A 21,885-nucleotide genomic window follows, 5' to 3' on the forward strand; every position below is an offset into this window, starting at 1 on the left:
TATAGGTAAATTTTTCTTAAACTCAATACCTAGAACCCAGCATGGCTTTGATTTCATTCACACGATTCTGGCTCTGTCATTAACCAGCCATAACGGCTACTGCAAGCTCAGAGCTGCTGCTGCCACTGAACTCAACTCCAGCAAATCTTTGTTCAGAAACGTGCCCAAACTTGACCAGTACAGGAAAATCAATGCCATAATAAAAACCAAACAAACAACAACAAAAAAACCAAACCTTTTACCTCTTTTTGCTCTGGTGATGATGGTTCAACTCTCCTATCCTTTCCTAGGTAAAGCACACTGAATTCTTCAGAGGAAAATCCCGATCCTTTACTCCAGCTTCCTGAATTTTTTGATCTTTCTCCCCTTTGCCTCAGGTGATTTTCATCCTGAAAAGAATCTGTGGATTAAAGGGGGTTTCTTTTCCCTTTTTGAGGGGTGGATAAGTTGGAAGGGAAAGAACGATAAGATATGCCTTCTATTTTAAGTGGGGATCTCCAGACAAAAGTCATAAGATATGATCATTTTGAGTCTCTGATTTGCCTAAGAATAGGGAAAGGGAAAGTTTTCCTAATCAACATGCAGAAAACTAAAGAATTAGTACTTTAGTGAACCGGTAAAAAGTTACGTGAGAATTTTTGCATAGGGATTAAGACAGAAACTTATGGTGGGAAATCTTGAGACCAGAATGGCAGTCTTCTATGGTTAAAATAGAACTGAAAAATTCAGAGAACACAAAGAAATAGGATAAAATATAGTATCATATATAAAACAAGACCTTAACAGAGCCACTCCATGCTTAATTTTTCTAAGTTCTAATAATTACTACATGCTACACACAGCAAGGACAAATTCAAAGAATGGATCAGAGCTATAAATTCATATTGAGTCCATGACAATGCTCTATATGTAGAACACACATTTTTGCTCTGTCATGTATACAATGTCAAAATAGTTCGTATTATTTACATAATTTTTTACATAAAAATTCCAAGTTCACCAAGGATTGTTACAATTACCTATGAACAATCTATGGGCTATGTAATTATCTGTGTGAAACACAATGTGTCAGCTAGGAATTCCTGCAGCAACCCCCAAAATTTATGGTCTTTCTATTAAGACCATGAAAGACTCTTGATTTTTAAAAGGCTCCAAGTGATAATTTACCCTCACTCTAAATATTTGTACTTTTGGTTCTAGTTCAAAATTTGGTAACTCTATAGAGATAGATTAATATATGCCACCCTGTTCTGCTAGAGACAGTCTTCTACTATAGAGGCACCCGCATATGTATATGTATAGGTATAGGTATAGGTATAGGTATAGGTATATGTATAGGTATAGGTATATGTACTCTACTGGTCCAGCACAAATAAAGACATTTATTACCTGAATGCTGTATTCTGTGTCTGTAAATGTGCTCAGCTTTTCATCATCTTCAAAACCCTCACTTGTATTCTCTGCCTCAGCAATAGGGACACAAACAAATATATTGGAATCGGTAATAAAATCTTCAAGACCTGAGCATTTGTCCCAGTTTTTCTCAGCCCCTGCATTATTGTAAGTCTTTTTACAATTTTTTATTTCTTCACGCTTGAACCCAAGTGGGGTGTCTGCAGTCAATTTGATTTGCTTCCTGTGTGCTTTCTTTAGGTGCCTGAGCTTTCCGCAACAGGTATCCCACATAACACTCTTCACAAAGTGATATCCCTTCTGAATCCGAGCAAAGGCAGTCCGAAGATTGTTCATCTCTCCATCATCCTCTGCCGTCTGCAGAGAGTCAGCACTGAAGGAATTCAGCAGTAGTGCAATGAAAAGGTTGAGAACCTGAAATTGAAATAATTATGAAATAATTATTCATTATTGAAATAATAATGAAAGTATAAGTCAGGAGAGTAGCATTCAGAAATCCAAATTCTAACTTTGAAGAACACAGATACTATGAAAGTTCAGTCTTACTGAGCAAACCAAAACAAGGTAACAATGAAATGACTATGACTGATCACATTATGGTTGATGAAGTAAACTTCTCTCTGGGGAAGTCCAATGATCCCATGATCCTCTTCCTCAAAAAAAGTTATTCAAAATAGTGGCTAAAGCAGATCAGTCATGCCAAAAGCATTATTTGGAAAAAACAGCTTATCAAAAGGTATAGTAGTAACAAAGGCTATGGTCATGGCTTGTAAGTTTAATAATGTTCCTTACTTCTTCAAACTAGAATTAAACCAGGCCTCTGTGAAGCTGCTTCCAAGATCCTGTGTAAGATCAGATTCAGGTTCAACAATTCCATCAAATATACAATTTTTTCACAAAAATTAAAAATCAGGAGAAGCTCTAAGTGAGGTTTCCCTCCTGCTTTTGAGTACACTTAAATAGAAGAATTTATAAACTCCACTTTTTTTTTTTTTTTGAGAACAGGAAAATTAAATGTTTTTCTTTTTCCACCTGTGTTTAGGAAAACTACCTTATGTTGACAAAACAGAAATTAAGTAGATTCTATCATGGACCAGATGAAGAGAAGAAAATATTTGAAAACTCACCACTAAATTTCCTATCACCATGACAAGCAGAAAGACAAGAAGGCACAGTGGTGGTTCAGCAACCACCATGCAGTCCCACATAGTCTCAATCCATTCTCCACACAGAATTCGAAAAATGACAAGGAAAGAGCGGAAAAAGTCCATCATGTGCCAGCGCAGCTCACCATTTTTTTTTATTTTATTGCCGAATTCCCCATACTTTCTTCCAAAAAGTTGCACCCCTACTATAGCAAAAATGAAAACGATGATTGCCAGGACGAGGGTCAGATTACTCAAGGCTCCCAGGGAATTCCCAATTATTTTAATTAGAGTGTTTAAAGTTGGCCAGGACTTTGCCAGTTTGAAGACCCTCAGCTGTGTAGAAAAACAAAACAATGTTAGACATTGGTAAAGATAACCCATCTTTGCACTCCTCAAATCCTGCAAAAATTATTTTACAGATATTCTGAACTATTCCAGCCATGTAATATTTGTGGCACCATGACACTAATACCTTTTTTAAAGTATTTATAGATTTTTTTAATTATTTTTTTTTAAACTGGGCACCACTGCCAACGTGAAGTAACTACCTTGTAAAGGACCAGGTCAACACAAGTAAGTCTCTGGCAGATGTTTAGCCCACACAGGCAGGTACTCGCAAAATCCACTTGATGCAGGTTGTGGTGTCTACCTTATCACAGTATCACAGAATCACAGAACGTTAGGGATTGGAAGGGACCTCAAAAGCTCATCCAGTCCAATCCCCCTGCCAGAGCAGGAACACCTAGATGAGGTTGCACAGGAAGGCGTCCAGGCGGGGTTTGAATGTCTCCAGAGAAGGAGACTCCACAACCTCTCTGGGCAGCCTGGTCCAGTGCTCTGTCACCCTCACTGAGAAGAAGTTTCTTCTCAAATTGAAGTGGAACCTCCTGTGTTGCAGTTTGTGTCCGTCACCCCTTGTCCTATCATTGTTTGTCACCGAGAAGAGCCTGGCTCCATCCTCGTGACACTCACCCTTTAAATATTTATAAACATGAATGAGGTCTCCCCTCAGTCTCCTCTTCTGCAAACTAAAGAGACCCAGCTCCCTCAGCCGCTCCTCATAAGGGAGATGCTCCACTCCCTTGATCATCTTTGTAGCCCTACGCTGGACTCTCTCCAGCAGTTCCCTGTCCTTCTTGAACTGAGGGGCCCAGAACTGGACGCAATATTCCAGATGCGGACTCTTATATGTAACACAAAGGACCGATGTTAGGAGACCAACTGCTATATTACTATAAAATGGGACTACCTTTTGGTAAACCAAACTAAGTTGGTTCATTGTATATGATATGAACACCTTAACATTATTTCACATCTATTTTTAACTATTGTTTTTTCTGTATTAGTATTCCAAGACTTTTTTCCTACTTTTCCTGTGCTAGTTTTTGGTATTTGAAACCAATTTTATAATACGTCTACTTTGGAATATTTTTCCCTCTGAAAATTTCTTAGTGCATTCAAATGAAATATATATCTCAGTAAACTCTGACTCTAGCATCACAATGAGTTTAAGAGTGTGTTTCTTATTCCTAGTGCCAAGAAAAGGAAAAAAAAAAACCATTTCCTGCATCCTAACTGCAGATAACAGAAGTATTCTCCATTGTATATACAACCATGTTTTATACAACCGAGTAAGCGTGAGACATTACCAGCCTGAAGGATCGTAAAACTGACAGGGTTCCTCCTTTTCTCCTTTCTTTCTTGCTTCCGTGTTTGGGTAAACTCAGTTCAATTAAACTCAATGTGACTATTATACTGTCAAAAATATTCCAGCGCTGCTGAAAATAATAATAGGGATCTAGAGCAATGATTTTTAAGATCATTTCTGCTGTAAAGATTCCTGTAAAAACCTGTGACAAAAAAACAGTAGCATCAGCCTAAAAGTTACCATGAATTCATCTTTTCTTTAGATCATGTTCCCACGAATACAGTAACATTCACGAACAGGTCAACAAAAACCATTTTTATGAACTTCTAACACACTTTCAATTAAAATGTGAGGATTGTTTTCTGCATTCTCAGCAGTGTGTTAGAAATATGTCAATAAAATCTGAAAATTGTCTATATTAGAAATTTAGAGTTTATAAATGCAGAGTTTGCTAATTTTAATTTTTATAGTTACTCCTTATGTCTCAAGTGAAAACACCCATCAATCAATCTTTGGTATAAAATGTCACATAGTTGAGAATTTGCTTACCAAGTTGCCTATATTAAGCATAAATTTAAAATTTTCTGACATATTATTGTGCTCCAGTGCCATGAACAAAGTGTTCATCACAATGCAAACAGTGATGGTGAGATCAATAAAAGGATCCTTTATGAAAGCAGCCACTTTTTTCTTGATTCTCAACCAAAGCGGACAACAGTCCCAAATCAGATACTTTAAAGCAAAATCTTTCAGGCATGGTGGACATCTCCGCTGGGATTCTTCAAGTTCTAAATGCAAAAGAAAACCCCACTATAATTAAATAGTTATCACTGAGCAAGACAGTGAAATAACTACTTAAAGTACTCAAAAGACCAGAAAGGAAGAAGGAAACCTCCCATCCCACACAGAGCCCAAAGGTTCCCTACAATTTCTACCATTCATGTATTCCCTATATCAGCTAAAAACACAAAGAGAAAATTCAGAGAAAATTTGATTCAAAGATCTTTGATGTGAACTTACTCCACAAGCCTTTGGAACAGGTTTTATTTGTCTTAGACTCAGAACTGTACTACAAACATCTGACTAAATACAGATGTTTACGATGCAGAGGCCACACCGCAGCATCTCGTGCTAGAAGCTCTTGATAGTCAACCCAGCAGCTAAGGCACTTTTCACCTTATCCTTACGTAGATGTCTAGGACACTGGCTGTATCTTACCCAATATCTCTTCATCTCCTTTGACTCTCAAGGGAGTCTGGAGAGTCAAGGGCAGCCACAGGCATTTTGACTGTAGTCAAGTCAAATCCAGACCACAGCATCTGAAATTTGGCCTTAGGTCACTACTACTCGAAGGGTCATGCCCACCATTTCCCAGCTGATGCAAGTTGCCATGCCTCTTTATTTTCTATAGGTAAACATGGGACAGAAGCTGTTCTGGCTTTGTCATTTACATGCTGTTGGTCAAATATAAATCTCACAGTCTTTCTTTCTTCATTGTTAGTATTAAAAGTCCTCCAAAATATTTCTGACCCTGCTGAAGTCCTGTGCAAATTCATTGACAAACTGGAGCTTACTTAAAGCTAAATAGAAGTACAGTATGAATTATTAGTGACCTGGTTTTGGGGACCTGAAAATTTTTCAAAGATCATATGAACTGATGAAAAACTAAAGAGGAAAAAAGTCTTCCCCATCCTGATCTCCTCGTCCATAAAACAGCTAAACAATTTGAGGTGAATTTTTTCAGAAATTACAACAAAACTATCAGTCAGCATAATAAAAGTCAGTGATAAAACCCCAGAACAATTCACATGGAAAGGTAAGTTAAAGGAATAAAATAATAAGGTTAAATATTAAAATCATAGATATTGCCTCAACTAATTCGGCTTGCGTGATCTTATTGTTAAATTCTGCATGCCCATGTCTCTGCCAGTGACACAGGGTCTCACCAGTCACAGGGTCAGAAGGGGAAGATGATATCCCAGTCCTATACCTCCGATGCTAGAGAAACTCCTTCCACCCACCCTCACTCACCCCAATTCTCTTCATCATCTGTCCTACACAACAAGATCTTACGATAGGCAAAGGATGCATTCCAGTACATAAGACTGTGATAATGCTTTTTTTTTTAAAAAAAGAGCCAAATTAATGATGACATTCCTAACTACACACCTACAAATCTCCGTTAACCTTTAAGAAATATATTGACATTTTGGTCTTTGGTGCTAGCATTACCTTAGGATTGGAATAAGCATGATGAGGAACCACTTACCCTCCAAGACACTGGTAATTACACTGACTGCACTTGCTGCCCTTTGTCTCTGAAGTGCCTCATTAAAGTACTCCACTGACAGATGAGGAGGCAAATGCATCATGCTGCTCCCATCATTTACAGCTGGCTGCTTAAAGAAGTAAACATGATTAGGGAGCTACCATGGGAATAAAATGAAGTAGGATGTGATGATGGGTAGCTATGAAAGTTAATAGGAACAATGACATGCAGCCAAATAAATGGACCTTTTTACAAGATGTAATAGATGTTGAGAATGAAGTTCCTACTCTTCAGTAATAATGCTGCAGTAAATAGCTCCTGCAAGCGTGCAATAGCAACAGGGCAAACACAAATCTTGGAAATAAGTGTATGTGGGGAAACAGGCCTAGGAAATATTCCAGAGACTAATGGAAAAGAAGAGTTGAGGAATAAAATGGCAGAAAAGTATCTCTACCCTCTTAGGGAAATTATGGACAAAGCTTCTGCATGATGCTAAAGGTGCTGTGGAGGAGAAAGAAATTACATGTTCTGCTCAAAATTACCTCCCCAGACAAGGCATAGGATGAAAAAACTCTTTGGTGACTTGTAATTCCACCACTAGGAACCTTCAAAAGTGTATTAGTAGAAGTTGTGTATAGCAGAAAAATAGGGTTTATAAACAGGAAAAAAAAAAAGCCGAAGCAATAAACTCTGGTTTTTGGGAACTCATCAGAATATTAAAAACCACTTTCTACTGAAAACTTATAGAATCCTTACATCAGTATATTTCATTTCACATCACTGTTTGCCATTTCACTGAAACTCTTAAGACAAGAAAAACTTACTACTCACGGAGTAACCAAAATATGAAGTATGTACTTTGAATCATGGAACCATTAAGGTTGAAAAAGATCTGTAAGATCATCAAGTCCAACCATCAACCTAACACCACCATGCCCACTAAACCAGGTCCCAAAGTGCCACATCTACACATTTTTTGAACACCTCTGGGGATGGTGACTCCACCATTTTCGTGATCAGCCTGTTCCAATGCTTTACTACTCCTTCAGTAAAGGAATTCTTCCTAATACGCAATCTAAACCTCTCCTGGCACAACTTGAAGCCATTTCCTCTTGTCTTATTGCTAGTACTCTTGGGAGAAGAGACCAACACCCACTTCACTACAACCTCCTTTCAGGTAGTTGTGGAGAAAATAATACTTTTTACTTACAACAACACGCATTCCTGGGTCTTCCATTACTGGTGGGAGTGTTACCCCTTCAGAAGACACTGGATCTAGACTGTGCACCCTGCTGCTTCCTCCTCCCATCACCGAAATCACCCCATTGCAGTCATCTGTGTTAGCCCATTTGCTGCTCTGCACGCAGTTTGGGGTAGTGGGGTGAGAGCTGTGGCTTATTTGACTTTGCACACTGGAGCGTCTTCCCATCTGTGTTACTGAGAAGGACTGGTGCTGTATTTCATGTCCCCTGGTGCTGTGGGTCTCCTCATCACCAAAATCTTCTCTGGAATCAATTTCTAAAGCAGGTATTTGAAAATTGAACACGCTTCCGTGGCTAAGTCTGCGTTTTGTCCGATTTGCTTTGGGACTGTACACCAGGCCAAGAAAAGACTAAAATCCCAGGAAAAGGAGTAAAGAGAGAATGGCATAATAACAGAGAAAAAATTTTTGGGAAGCAATAAAAGTTTAGGGTTTCATAACGTTTTCTACCAACAATCGCTAGTCCAAAACTCTTACTTTATTTCGATTTTAATGAAGGATTATGCTTAGATTTTAAAAGTCGTAGCAGCTATTTTTGTGATAAGCTTTATATTTATACTTTAAGTAAGAAATTTTTAACAGAGAATGATAGGTGTCACAAAAATTAAATTCTGATAGTCATTCACTGGTTTGTACTTCTCAATATTATAGAAAATGCATTTTAACTGTTATTACAACTTTCCTTCCATCTTTTGTTTATATTCTTTCCTTTTCAAATTATTTTTACATATAATTCTTCCTTATCACAAAAGGTTGTTTATTTTAAAGACTTAAGAGTGATCAGTGGTTGTAATGGGATTTGGTTTGTGCTTTCAAACAATTTATTTTAGTATTAAAATTGGAAAATCTGTAAGAATCTCAGATTCAGACAATAGATTACCAACTTTCGTTGACTGTCTGTGGACTGTGACTTGGGGAATTGTTGATCTTCTTCATTAGCGTCTATCTCCAAGGACTTATTTCTCATTTTCTTATTGGTCCTATCTTTGATTTCTTTGGTAGACAGAGAAGAGGCTCCAAAAGAGCTAACCGACAGGATATCAATACCTTTGAAAGCCAATGACTGAAAATAAAACAAAATAATGGATGATATTTTTACCAGGTACTTTGAATATAAGCAGAAAGAAAACACTTCCATGCCCTATATTATTTCCTCTTAATTTCTCTTTCACAAAACTCATTAAAAATCTTCAAATATGGGGTAACACTAAAATAAAGAAGGGAGAATTTCCTCAACATATGGAGCACTGAACAATTTGTTATTTGCAGTATTTTACATGATCACATGTATTGAGCCTGCCAGGGGCAAAATAATCACATTATAGCTAGTATTCCTCCATATGGCAGATTTGCTTACAATAAAAATACTTAGTTTGAAAATAATGCTGTAGAATATATCCTTTTCCCCAAATAAATGCTCAAACTGTATTAAAATTCTGTCTTTTAATTTGAGATCCTTGGGTCTGTACTCACACTGTGGTTGACTTTCCTTCCCATACTGAATTTAAGACAATGCTTTCAAAATACAGGAGTATTTTGTTGCAGAAGGTTCTAAGGCATTTAAGTTACCAAGAGAATTTTCATTCAACTACAATAGTTTATGGCTCAGTTGTCAATGCAGTTGATCAATGGAACTACTGTATAGTTCTCTGTTCAGCAGCCCATAATAATAAAATGGAAGAAAAACTTAAAAAACAACTACATGATCTTTTGGAAACTGCTAACTGATGTACTTTTATGTTTTCTGGTTTTTAAAATACTATTTTACTCACAGTGACAGCAGCATTTAATGCTCATTACCCACAATAAAATTAAACGTTTCACACAAAAAAATTACACAACTGAACATGGAATTGGTCCTGTAGCTCTGGGAATCACTACTTTTAATAAGTTATTACTTGCTCCTGTTCCCATGACTGACTACTATATATAGCTGTACACATGGAGTGATGTTTTTCCTTACTTGACTAACAACAGAGCAGACTAATGCTTGTGAGGGAAAAATTTACTTACCTCTTGCTCTTTCTGTAATAATTCCATGGCTTCCCGAAATTTCCTTTCCTTCGCCTCTGTTTCAGCAATGGTGGCCTTATTCTGGTCTTCGTATGCCATTGTTACTACAGCCAGAATCAAGTTGACTAGATAAAACGAGCCCAGAAAGATGACCAGCATGAAGAAGAATATATACACCTTTCCAGAAGCTCTGAGAGTCTGCAAGCAACACACACCAGAGATAAAATACTACCATAAAAATTACCAAATGGGCTTTAAATGTGTCTCTGAAATTCTTTAGAAGCATCCAATTTCCTAGACACAATGCTTTATGAAGTTTAAATGGAAATATACCTTCCTTGGTCCTTCTTCCCTTTCTTTCTCTTTCTTCCTATACCATCTCCTGTGAATCACTCATCATACACCCCATGAGGACAACTGAGGAGGTGTTGCCGTACTTTTGAAGGGAAATACAGAACCCTTTTAGTACTTTTTTTTGAAGTCCCTAACAAACAGGGTAATGGAGCTATTGCTAAGAAGCACTTCAGCATCCTTTTCTTGGATTCACAGCTTGCTGGAGGGGAGAAGGGAAGATGCAGGGTCAGTGACTTACAGCTATTCCTTTTATTTGACATTTCTTGTCCTCTCTACACATTTTCTGCTTTGGCTATTGCTTTTTCTGGAAGACCAGTTCTGAATGATGCACAAAGCTGGTACCTGCTGGTACAGACGCTCCCAGTAGTCCTGGGTCATCAGACGGAATAAGGAAAGAAATGCCCAGCCAAACGTGTCAAAACTAGTGAAACCGTAGTCAGGATTTGGCCCAAGTGACAAGCATGTATAGTTGGAAGGACAGATCCTAGAGGTAATAATAAAAAGTGGAGCTCTTTTAACTGTGCAAAAGTAAAAACTTCAGCTTATGTGAGAGTTCCGATTATTATTCAGCTCTGCATTGTATTAGATTGCAAACCAATTTTCTACTCCAGGTAGTATTGACTGGAAAGTGGGATGGAAAAAACAGCACCCACAACCCAGCAAACAAAGGAAGAAGTCAGGCTGAAGTAGACCACCAACCCAGGATAACTCCCTCATCACCAATCCTCATCCCCTGCCCCTCACTGCAAAGCAGCCATATCCCCCCCTCCTTACCCAAACCTGCCCTCCAAAATCTATGTTTTGCTTTCCCAGTTTAATACTCATGAGCCTTTACAGAGAAGAGGGCACCTGTCCTGTGCCATATCTGAGACCTTTCATGTTTTCAGTTTTCTTGTACATACGTGGGCAAGAGAAATACTGCACTTCTGGAAGGGCTCAAAGAAATTTATATCTGAATAAGCCAACTGCATGTTCATGCTTCATTCTTTACAAGTTTTATCTGACTGCTTACTGTATGATGTTGTCTGTGTCCCTGTCTCCACATTCAGGGAAAGCTTGGAGTTTCTGCTTTCATCTCTTAAGGCTGAACAAATACAAAAACACTGAGGCAGAGAAAACTTCCAAACAAGAAAGTTGCACTTACCCAGAGTCATTACCACATAGCAAAATATCTGAGGTGCCCTCTTTCTTAGCAAAGTATGCTATAAAACAAAGGGGAGAAAAAATTAAAACCAAAGCACTTTCTAACCTGAATCTTTAATGTGAGCAGTGATGAGTAATCACTACTCTGTAAGTATAGCATTCACTAACCTGTAAGCATATGTGCACACAAATACAAATTGCCATGTAGCAAATATGAAATAAGCACTAACGTGCGAGAGACAAGTTTCCCATGCCCACAGTAACCGTACCAGATTGCAAGATGCCCAGCCCTCATTTATAAACATGCTCACTTCAGACTGAAGGTAGTCCTTAAAACAGAAATTTTAAAAAGTAGTATCATTTTGGCCACATCTCCACAAAGGAAATTGAGAATTGGAGAGCTCGGGCTCAAGTGCAGTCCCCGGTTTGATAATGGTTAGCACAAACTCTGGCAGTTTTGGCCCATAGCAATTCGCCCTCTCCAGGACAGCATACAAACATCATATGGGGAAGCATATAGGAGTTCTGTTTCCAACAACCAGCAAAAACAAAGCCTTGTTTTGAGGAGGAAGAAAGAGGATTTAGCTGGGTGGATATACACTGTGCCATGCTACTGTCCTGCTGAGCCAACGGCAGGCCTTAACCCTGGTTAGTCAGGAAGTTCAGATTGGTGCATTAGGATGCTGGAGCTGTTCCTTTTTTGACCTCTTCTCCTTTTTCTCTTACCATGAGTTACTCTGATGCCTGAGCTAGCAGCAGACTGAAAGTCATAGCTTTAACAGTAATAGCTAATTATCCCCATGAAGATGTGGTTTATTAGCCCAGCTAATTTCCATTTAATAGAAAATTTGGCTTACACTGTTATATATCATAAGTCCTGCAGGTAAGTCATCTAGCTTTTATTAAACTTGTATGAGCCTTCCTGTTCCTACTGTCATAATTTCAAAGCACCCTGTGCACAATATTTATGTACGGCGTGGGATGTGAACAAAACAAAGTTTGTGAAGCAACACAGATTTTCAATTTTTTGAGCCCTACTTTTTCTGGGCTGGTGCCTTTATACAGGTGCAATGTTTTACCTAAAAAAAAAAACCACCACAAAAACACGCAAAACAAGCAAACAAACAAACAAACAAAACCACCAAAAACAAAACACCACAAAGAAATAATAAGAAAAAAAATTAGATGCTTTTGTTTCTAGTTTCATCAGCACAGAAATTTAGTATTTTTGTTTATGTAAATCTCTTTGCTCTTACATGTGGTTTTTTGGTAGGTATAAGAGTTTATTGCAAAAAGTTTTTCTTCAAAAATCTTTTATATTAAGACTTTCTTCACCTGCACTAAAAAGTTATTAAAGAAATCCTGTCTGAACAAATCTCCCACGTGGAGTGCATACAAACAGCAATCCTGTGTGGCTGCTTTATGTATTTCAACATTTCCCCTGGGAGAATGCTTTTCTCCCTATATAACTGCTCCTATGTCTGAACTTGCTGGTGGAGATCTTCTTCAGTGATGAAGCTTTCTTCATATTTCTGTCATAGATAATTTTGACTTTGAGTCTACTTTTTTCATGCATGTTGAGGCTATTTCTTTCTGAATTACATCTCGCAGTTGCTGTTCTTCTGCTCCATGCTTCCATCACCCGCCCTAGTCAAGACTTATACATGAAAGATGTATATTATAAATAGCTTACATAAGACTTAAAATACATATCACATATATCAGATAGATATGATGTGAATAAGAAAGTAACTGTGACTTTTAAACTTATTCCTTTGCTTCAAGTTGAGTACTTCACTTGGCAGCAAAATGAGGCTGTATCGACTCTTCAGCAAGTACCAAAAGGTGAACTTTGGGGAATTACAGCAGAGAATGTGCTAATATATGTTTCTGTTATTGTCATATCATTCTGGGAAACAGAGCTGGACATTATTGGGAAATCTGGGACTGCTCTTTCTTATATTGAAGGGAAAGGGTTCATTCCTGGATGTCTGCAAGCAGTTCTGGCAATCTGAAGGCCATTACCAGGTAGTTTCTCGTCAGAACACCAATCGTCACAATATCATTTAAAGCAGTGGTGATAAGTGCATGCAGAGCTGTCTATACTATTGTCTAAAAGAGAACTAAGAAGAAAAATTACCTGTATCATTAAGAAACAATTCATAGGTTTCCCATGTTTTGTTCCATAAATAAGGTACTGCAGAGCTCCTGACACACTTTCTTCTTAGATTGCCCTTAAAGAGCTGAAGGCCTATAAGGGCAAAGACGCTCAGGCAGAAAACGGTCAGGATCATCACGTTGGCAAGTTTCTTAACAGACTGGATAAGTGCCCCTACAATGATCTTGAGACCTAGGAAGACAATATACAAAGGAAAAATGGCATGAAAAGATGAGATTTTAGCTGAATTAAAACAATGCATAGCAACCAAAGTACCAAAATCACTGGATAATATGTGACAAATATGTTTGCAATGCAAGTACAGTTTGGATGAGAGAGCAATTAATATAAGAACAATGTTTTTTTTCCTCATTTGGTTGACCCTACAATTTACAGATATTTCTTTTATGCCTGTAGGGTATTCAGGCAAGCATGTGGAACCGGAGATAGTATAGTTTTATTTATTCAGAAAGAGTGATATGCATAATTCAAATGAAATTTCCAGCACTGACAGTCTATGAAGAATCTGGAAACACTGGAAACATTAATAAATATGATCAAAAAAAGACCACAAAGAGAAGACATGGGGAATGTACTGGTTCTTAATTCATATTTAGCCATGAGGAAAATCTCACTGACTTTATAACTAAAGGAAAAGTGAAAAAGAAATTGTTTTCCCAGGGATGATGTAAGATCATTAATAATAAAGTCCATTAAGTCACCCAAAGTGTTTCTATTGAACCATAACACATAGACCAGCTAGAAGAACATTTCTAAAACTGACATAATAAAGTATTAACAAAATCTTTAAAAGCATAATGGAAATAAATTAAATACAGGATTCTTTCTGATGTTTGATTTATTCAAGTTGAGTCAGGTGGACTGAGACATTACTTTTGTCCACAGATTCAGCTGTGTGCACAACTAATGAAAGATACAGGAAAAAAAAAAAAAAAGAAAAAAAAAAAAGAAAAGGAAAGGAAAAAAAGGACAAAGAAAGGCCAACATTTTGATTGTAGTAAAGAATCCATTTTAAGTAGCAGAAAACACTCGACAAATGGGGTTTCTTACCTGGGACAACTGAAATGGTTTTTAAAGCTCTCAGAACCCTGAAAGTCCGAAGGACTGACACACTCCCCAAGGCACTAAATGCTCCCACGAACCTGTCAAGTCAGGATGTGATATGGCAAGTGGTTGAACAGAGTCAACAGGGCAATTATTTTACAGTGGTCATTCTTAACTGCCAATCCTTCCAAGCATATTTTAAGTATTAACAAATTACATATCAAGGATTTGTCTGAAGATTCATAAAACAGAAACCCTTGATTATTGTAGTTTCTTTACAAGGTAGCTCTTGGCTTATGCACAGCTGCTTTTGTGTTAACATCTTAAAACATAATTTATTTAAAATATAAACAAAGATAACACCCAGAATTATTAATTTCTGGCTGAAACACTGGCTGAACTTGTTTAATTCTATCTATCTCCCTTCTGTGGCTGCATCTAACCAATATAAAAGCTTTCTAATTACTGCTAACTGGAGCTCAAAGTATGATTTTTGGAGAGAGAGAGTCCAAATTTAATACACTGTCCTGGTGTCTATACACATCGCTCTATTTTCAAACTTAAACTTTGATTCACAGGAAAGACTAATACATTGTTTTTAGACAGTGAGCAAATAAAACAAGGGGAAGACTCAATGCCCTAGATGATAGTTTCAGATGCAGTTAGAACCCACGGGGTTTTTTTTATACTGCAGACAGCTTTTTGCACCACAAAAGCATCAAGTGCAGATAATCTGTATTTTATATGTTCCCACTTACGCCATAACAATAACAGTGAAATCCAACCAGTTCCAGGGATCTCGAAGGAAAGTGAATTCATTGAGACAGAATCCTCTTGCCAATATTTTTATCAATGATTCAAAAGTGTAAATGCCAGTGAAAGTAAATCTAAGGAAAGGAGAGAAGCACAAAAGGATATCAGTAATATTAGCAATTAACAGAGGAGACACGATCAGATTATTTACTGTCTAGGCCAACAAACCAAGCCAATGCTGCAGAGAAGTAATGGAAAAGCTGCAGTTGATTTCAGTGTATTCTATCAGTATCTGACTCATCTGGAGTTTGAGACAATAGTTGACTGCAATCTGGACATGGATATTCACATGCACACTTCAAACATATTTTTTTGGCATTCAACACTTTTTTCCAGACTCTTTCATGTGGGTCTCCATAATTTCAGAGATAAAAAACTCACTATAAACTTGCTGAAATAAAGATCAACATCTGTATCTTCCTCTGGTTTCAAGTGGCCAAGTAAACGTGTGTTATGCTGTGTATTATTTACTTTGGGCATGCAGCATCCATTTCTGTGAAGAATGTTTGAAACACTTACAGAAATACAAAAGTACAGAATTTTCAATTTAAGCTGGCAATTACTCTTATTAATGGAAAATTATCAGTAAAAGCTCTTCTGGACTTACTGAGTGCACTTAGCATTTCAACAAGAGAGCGATCTCCCTAAAGGCTTCGAAAGGCATTCATTTGGTAGTCAGCAAATGTACTAAGACATTATGTGGATGTAGTGCTTCCCTTTTCATTTGGAAAGATGTATTCTAAAAGTATTATTGAAGTGCATTTGAATGGTAGTTTTGATGCCAGCAGCAGATACAACTCCTTTACACTCCTATAAGCAGGGAAGTATCCCAGCATCTTCTGAGGATGCGTGTATTAATACCATTCAGAGTCTTGCATTAGGCTTTGCCATTCACAGCTGTTTCAGTGTCATGTAACATGAGATAGAAACAATTCTAGAACTGTTTTTAAAACTAAGTATTTTGGAATATTTTCCTTTGCATGAGGTGTTATAATTATCAGGGTTTGTATTCCAGCATTTTCATGCCAAACTGAAAAAGTAAGTGCTGAAATATTCTTAAAAGAAAAAAAACCACACATGGGATTATCCAGTTTAAGTGTGACTACAAAGGCATGGATTTATTTTGATTTAACATTGCAGGTGTTGGCAGCACTGAAGATAAGAGCTTTACTTTCTAACAGCATCCTGCAGGCCAGGAGCTTCTGCCAGAACATTTTATTACAGCAAAAGTCAACATTTTGATAATATTAGAGAGAATTTTAAAAGACAGCAGCTCTTGATGTGTTTCATCAGTGTCACCAACAATGGGGAATGTGTCTGGATAAAGAGCAAATAACTACTGAGTAACTTCAGAAAGTGGGATAAGAAACTGGAGCAGTAGAACAAACATTAAACTAGTTCAGCTGTAGAACTTAATCTACACTTACTCTCTTACAACGTCACAATTATTGTAGATTTTGAGTTTAAAGACAAAAGTATTCCCTGAGGGTAAAAAGGATTACAAAGTCCTAATACAAGCAAATTACACTCTAAATCCCCTATAAACTATCTTGAGTGAAGGCAGCAAGATAAGTTTCAATAATACAATATAACTACAGATTTAAAAACCGTACATACCCACAGATACTTACTCAACATACTTGTTCCAGGAAGCAGAAGGAGAGGACTCAGTCAGAGCCATGAATACACAATTAGTTATAATCGTGCACATGATAAACCAAGTGAATAATGTAAGTCACGGGAGTGAAGGCAAAAAGTATGACATTGATTCAGAAACATACCTAGACATTCTATCAGTCCTAGAAGTATCTGGTTTTGAGATTAAAGTCCATGTAAGAACAGCATGCACGTGTATCTGCTGATTTTGAATCACATTAGATAGCAACACACTACCGTTGTTGTTCATGCCATCTGGACTCTGGTATGGGCTAGCGATCTGCTGCGCTAAACATTGCAAGCTTGGTAAAAGGATCCTCAACCACTCAAAGAGTGGGAGGAAGGATTCACTTTTAGTTTCATTTTATAGCATGAAATTTGAAAATTTGCCAAAGGTCACACAAGTGAAGCCCAAATCTGACTCTGAATTGGCAGACCTGTGATATTCTGAGGGGACACCATGAAGACTTCCAGGATACTTGTAGGTGTCTCAATGGACTCCAGATGCCCATGTTTAGCCAAATCTTGGGGCTGCCCAGCTGCTTTATGGGACTTGCTGACTGTAGGGTATGAAAGGGAATTTGGGCAACTAGCTCACACATAGTAGACACTTCAGTTTAAGCACTTGGCTTTGGAGCTGAATCTCATGCTTTGTGTCATACCACATGTTTTGGCAATCCAGGAGGCAGATGTGCATGGGAAAGATATCTAGCCTTTCCATCATCCACCCTCTCCATTCCCACAAAGCTACTCCTGGCTTTAACTCTAGGCATGTTCAAACTGTCACAAACCCAGGACCTGGACCACTGGTGTTGAAATGCCAATATAATTCAACTTGCTGCCCAGAGAAAGCCTCAGATGAGAGGCATTCCTCCTCCAGAGAGGACTGTACCCTGCTTCGATGGCAACTTCAGGCCCATTGCAGCTAACACAGCACCACACAGCCAAGAGGTTGCTGGAAACTTAAAACCCACACAGGGACACTGCAGGCTCTGCACTGGGCCTGATTCAGCTCCAAGCAACAGCTCTGGTCTCGCTCCCCAGTGACAAATTGGAGCAATAGACTAGTGATTCCCATCCCCTAAATTTGATGTATGTGGTGGGATCTAAATTACCTTTCCATTCCAAAGGCATTCCCTGCAACAGCATCCCTGGAAATTTTCACTTTCATATGCCAAAGATATATTTTTAAATCTGATTTCCTAAAGAAAGTAAATTTGCATAACTTTTCTCTCTACGTGTTTACATATGAGTGCCTGCCTTTCTCAGCCTTTTTTTCTTAAAATTGGTCATTGATTGATCAGCTTTGGTACATGAGTTGAATTCAACTCCTGCAGTTAGGGTAAATGGAAGATAAGAAAGAAAATAGAGATCTTATCAGTCTTCTCACTGAGAAAGGCTGCAGCATGAGACACTTTTTTATGAGATATCAGGAAATCAACATCAGAGATCATTCAGAAAACACAGATCTGTAGAAAATCAGGCTTTAATACTCCCAGTAGTCACAAAACTATTTTTGCTAAGTAGTAAAAGAGCACAAATACAATAATATTTTCTAAGGTAATTGGTAATTAGAGGTAAACTGGTGTGAGGAAAAGACTAGATTCATTCAATGCTCTGAAATACAAAAGCACAGGATTATGTAGCGTTTCACAATCAAAAAGAGTGAATTAAGCCAACAAAAGGATATGAATGCACTAAAATTTTAATGACTGTTCTTCGGATTGGATGGAAAGGACTGAGAATCCATAAGGCACGTGTAGCAGTAAATCTGAAGATTGTTTTCTGTTTGTTTAGCACTATGAAAACCTTTAAAAGAATAAAGAAACACGAAGTTAAGTTTTCAAGAATTTAGAGAGAGGATATTTTTACATAAACTGTATCCTGTTGTATCAGTGATGAGCAAGAGCTGAGTTTTAACTTTAGTCTGTTAAAATGTGAAGATTCTTTGTCATACTTTGCTTTCCTTTCATCATAAGTGGATGAAAGAGTTAATACTCATTAACTGTCAGGCTGCAAAAAAATTCCCAGCATGAACTTCTTTTTTAAACCTCAGGACTTGCAAAGCGTTGTGCACAGAACTAATCTTGCTCATGACTATTCTTTTAAAATAAATTGAGCCTCTCAATGAGTCAAGATATACAGAGGTGGAAGAACCACAGTCTTTATCATTATTTGTTATTGTTGACAGTGCTCCTCAGGCTCTAAAACTGTAGACATTAGTTCAAAGTATTTTGTACTATTTCTCAAGCAACAAGCATAATTTTCAATGGATTAGTTCGCATTTCTCTGTTCTTTATTGAAAATCATATTCTTCAACAATTCATGACTAGAACATGGAGGTTGAATGAGTAGATTTTAAGGATTCATCAGCAAATGTTTTTAAATAATTTTTATATTTAGGTAATCATTTATTGTACATATAAGTGGAGCATAAACGATGAGATAGAGAGAAACACATTGTTTCAAAGCACGGCATTTAAGAAAATGTACAAAATTATTAAAATTTCTTGTAGATCTGACTCAAACTGCCTTTTTCTTTCTCCATTTTATTTTTTCTGCTTCTACTCTGATTTAAATGTTAATTAAGTTAATATTATTCAATTCCTGTAATTCAAAATTAGGAATTTTTTCTTAAGACAATTACGGCTAAATCAGCTGTGCCAGCCGTCTGCATTATTATACCCTAGAAAGGGATGATGGGTTTTCCAAAAGGTTGTAAGCAAAGCTGTTTGATAGATCATTTGCATAAACAGTTCTTAACAACACAATAAAACAAATTAAAATCCAAGCATCTTGGTTGGCTCTAACCTTACTATCTTTGTAGTATGGGTCGAGATCCTCCAGTGGTTCCCCAATGAGGTCTGGAGGAGGATTTCCATAGAGAGCTGGTAACTTCTGGAAAGCTTTTAGATCAAGTTGAGGACGTGGTTTCTCCTCAGGTTTCTGCTCTACAGTATTTCTTCGGCAGTTCCTCTTGCCAGCAATTCTTTTTTCGATAGCAGCCAAGGATTCAAGAGTGAACTTACGGAAGTTGTTGGTACCAGGTAATAAGAACTCGGCCATATTTCATTCTTCTCTTCCTGTCACTGATTCTGTCCAAAGAATAGAAACAAGTGGAAAATAAATCAAGGTAAGTAACTCCAAAACAGGCAAGTTACGAAAAATTTAAAAGTTTGACCATGCATGGCAGTGTCCAAGCATGAGAAGATTTAACTCATGGCCCATAGAGTCAGTACTGACTGACATGGCAGACAAAACTGTAAACTCTGACAAGTACAAAGTTTATATTTTATGCCCACTTGTGAGAACAAAAGTGACATTATACTGGAAAAATACTTTGCATTATTTAATGGAGAATTTTGGTCAAGTATTGGATAGGATCCATTCAACTAAATGCTACCCAAGATCTACAGTGAATCTGATTGTTGATCCTAACACTGTGAAAAGCTGCAAAGAAAGCCCATGAAGTGCACATATATAGACAATGAAAAAAATGAAAACAGTACACAGAGTTACATGATCCAGACCTAAACTTGCTCAGCAGCTCTATAAGGAAATTTCTCTGAAATATTTTGTTTGATTATGACCTTTAGGAAGACACTGACAGAGTCATAGAGCTACTGAGCCAGGGAAGTCCCACCTGCAGATTGTTAAATGACCACATCTGGTCGAGGATTTTACCCAGGATGGATTACTGCTGAGTCTGTGTGGAAGAAGATCACATTAGAGGCACACAGCCGGGTCTTTCCATCCAGAAGCTGCCACCACTTTGCTTCAATATGTCCTTCAAAGTTGACTCCATAACCAGCAGTTAGAGCTTAGTCTTGGAAAGTTTATGCTGTCTTCACTGGACAACTGCCAGTTGGCCTGCTCTTGCACCTTTCCTTTCCAGGCGCTATATGCAACATCCCAGGAAAACACAGTCTGAATCAAGAGACTTTGTTTTGCCAAAGATAGTTTTACTCTCTGTGTGCTGACACCCTGTATCTCCCCCTGTCACCCAACGCCACTTCCTTTCTCCCCAGATATAAAGTTATTTCAATTGTCCTCACATTGTTGAGCTGTAGGAAACCATTGCTGTGAGATCAGCTCGATGCCAGTGAACTAACTGCAGTGAAATCTCTTCAATTTTGCAGTTTACCTGACTCTCCCACTAAATAAGCACACAAAATTATAAACATGAAAAGGAACCCTTGCTTCCAGCACAAATCAGCAACATTTCTGGAAGAGAAATAGGATATTCAGTCAAGAATACTCCTTATTTTATACTTTTCAAGATCACTCTAACAGTCTGGAAGCTGTGTGTAGTATTACAGCAAAAATGGAAATTATGACATCCACTTCCAAGTTTTCAAGTCTTCAGCTAGCCAAAGTGGTATTTGTTTTGTTGATGCTCAGAGTAATTTAGATGTGGTATCAGTAATGAAAGCTGTGAATGATGCATGAAATGATACAATTTCTGTGCAATGCACGGAGGGAATACAGTAATTACTTTTTTCTGCTTTGTGCCAAATTATCCAAACATACTTATCCCTCCACAGTGCACTTCCATAAAAGTCTACCTGATCTCAGAAGTTCATCATTAAAACTCTGAGTTTGTTGCAGATTTCTTTGGGATTTTCTCTCCTCTCTTCCATGAAACCATCTTTCAGATCCCAGAAAAGAAACTTTGATTATCACACTGTTCTTCCTCAAGATTATTAGAAGGCAGAGCAAAATCTAGGAAAACAAGATGTTGCTGGCTAAAGCCAAGGATGGCGAAATAGAAAGAAGAATGAGGGTATGTAGAGTCTGCAGGTCCTTGGCCAGCGCAGGAGACCAAACAGAGGAGACTTTCCTGGTGGTTTTATAAATTCCTCCACAGGTGAATAAACTTTAAAGAAAAGAAATGAAGTCTTGTGCTTGCTGTCTTACACATCAGTAGAAAAATTTCCATTGGTA

The 21,885-nt window shown here is 37.6% G+C and overlaps 1 protein-coding gene across 1 annotated transcript in view; it reads right to left on the reverse strand.

The window, feature by feature from the left end:
* LOC104541430 (sodium channel protein type 5 subunit alpha-like) overlaps window positions 1–20,007 on the reverse strand; it is a gene marked incomplete at its 3' end in the record, with an annotated part of 33,286 nt that extends 13,279 nt beyond the window's left edge. Inside the window, exons 1-16 of the mRNA XM_010185489.1 lie at window positions 19,753–20,007; window positions 18,632–18,750; window positions 16,917–17,015; window positions 15,231–15,359; window positions 14,479–14,570; window positions 13,390–13,599; window positions 11,251–11,308; window positions 10,449–10,590; window positions 9,753–9,950; window positions 8,620–8,802; window positions 6,479–6,608; window positions 4,759–4,997; window positions 4,211–4,411; window positions 2,541–2,894; window positions 1,390–1,827; window positions 243–389 (exon numbers count right to left, since the gene is read on the reverse strand). Coding sequence (XP_010183791.1) covers window positions 243–389; window positions 1,390–1,827; window positions 2,541–2,894; window positions 4,211–4,411; window positions 4,759–4,997; window positions 6,479–6,608; window positions 8,620–8,802; window positions 9,753–9,950; window positions 10,449–10,590; window positions 11,251–11,308; window positions 13,390–13,599; window positions 14,479–14,570; window positions 15,231–15,359; window positions 16,917–17,015; window positions 18,632–18,750; window positions 19,753–20,007 — 2,994 coding nt within the window. The remainder of the gene's footprint in view (window positions 1–242; window positions 390–1,389; window positions 1,828–2,540; window positions 2,895–4,210; window positions 4,412–4,758; window positions 4,998–6,478; window positions 6,609–8,619; window positions 8,803–9,752; window positions 9,951–10,448; window positions 10,591–11,250; window positions 11,309–13,389; window positions 13,600–14,478; window positions 14,571–15,230; window positions 15,360–16,916; window positions 17,016–18,631; window positions 18,751–19,752) is intronic.
* Between the last annotated feature and the right edge of the window lie 1,878 nt (window positions 20,008–21,885).

Source organism: Mesitornis unicolor, unplaced genomic scaffold (assembly GCF_000695765.1).
Source record: "Mesitornis unicolor isolate BGI_N332 unplaced genomic scaffold, ASM69576v1 scaffold6965, whole genome shotgun sequence".
Taxonomy (NCBI): domain Eukaryota; kingdom Metazoa; phylum Chordata; class Aves; order Mesitornithiformes; family Mesitornithidae; genus Mesitornis; species Mesitornis unicolor.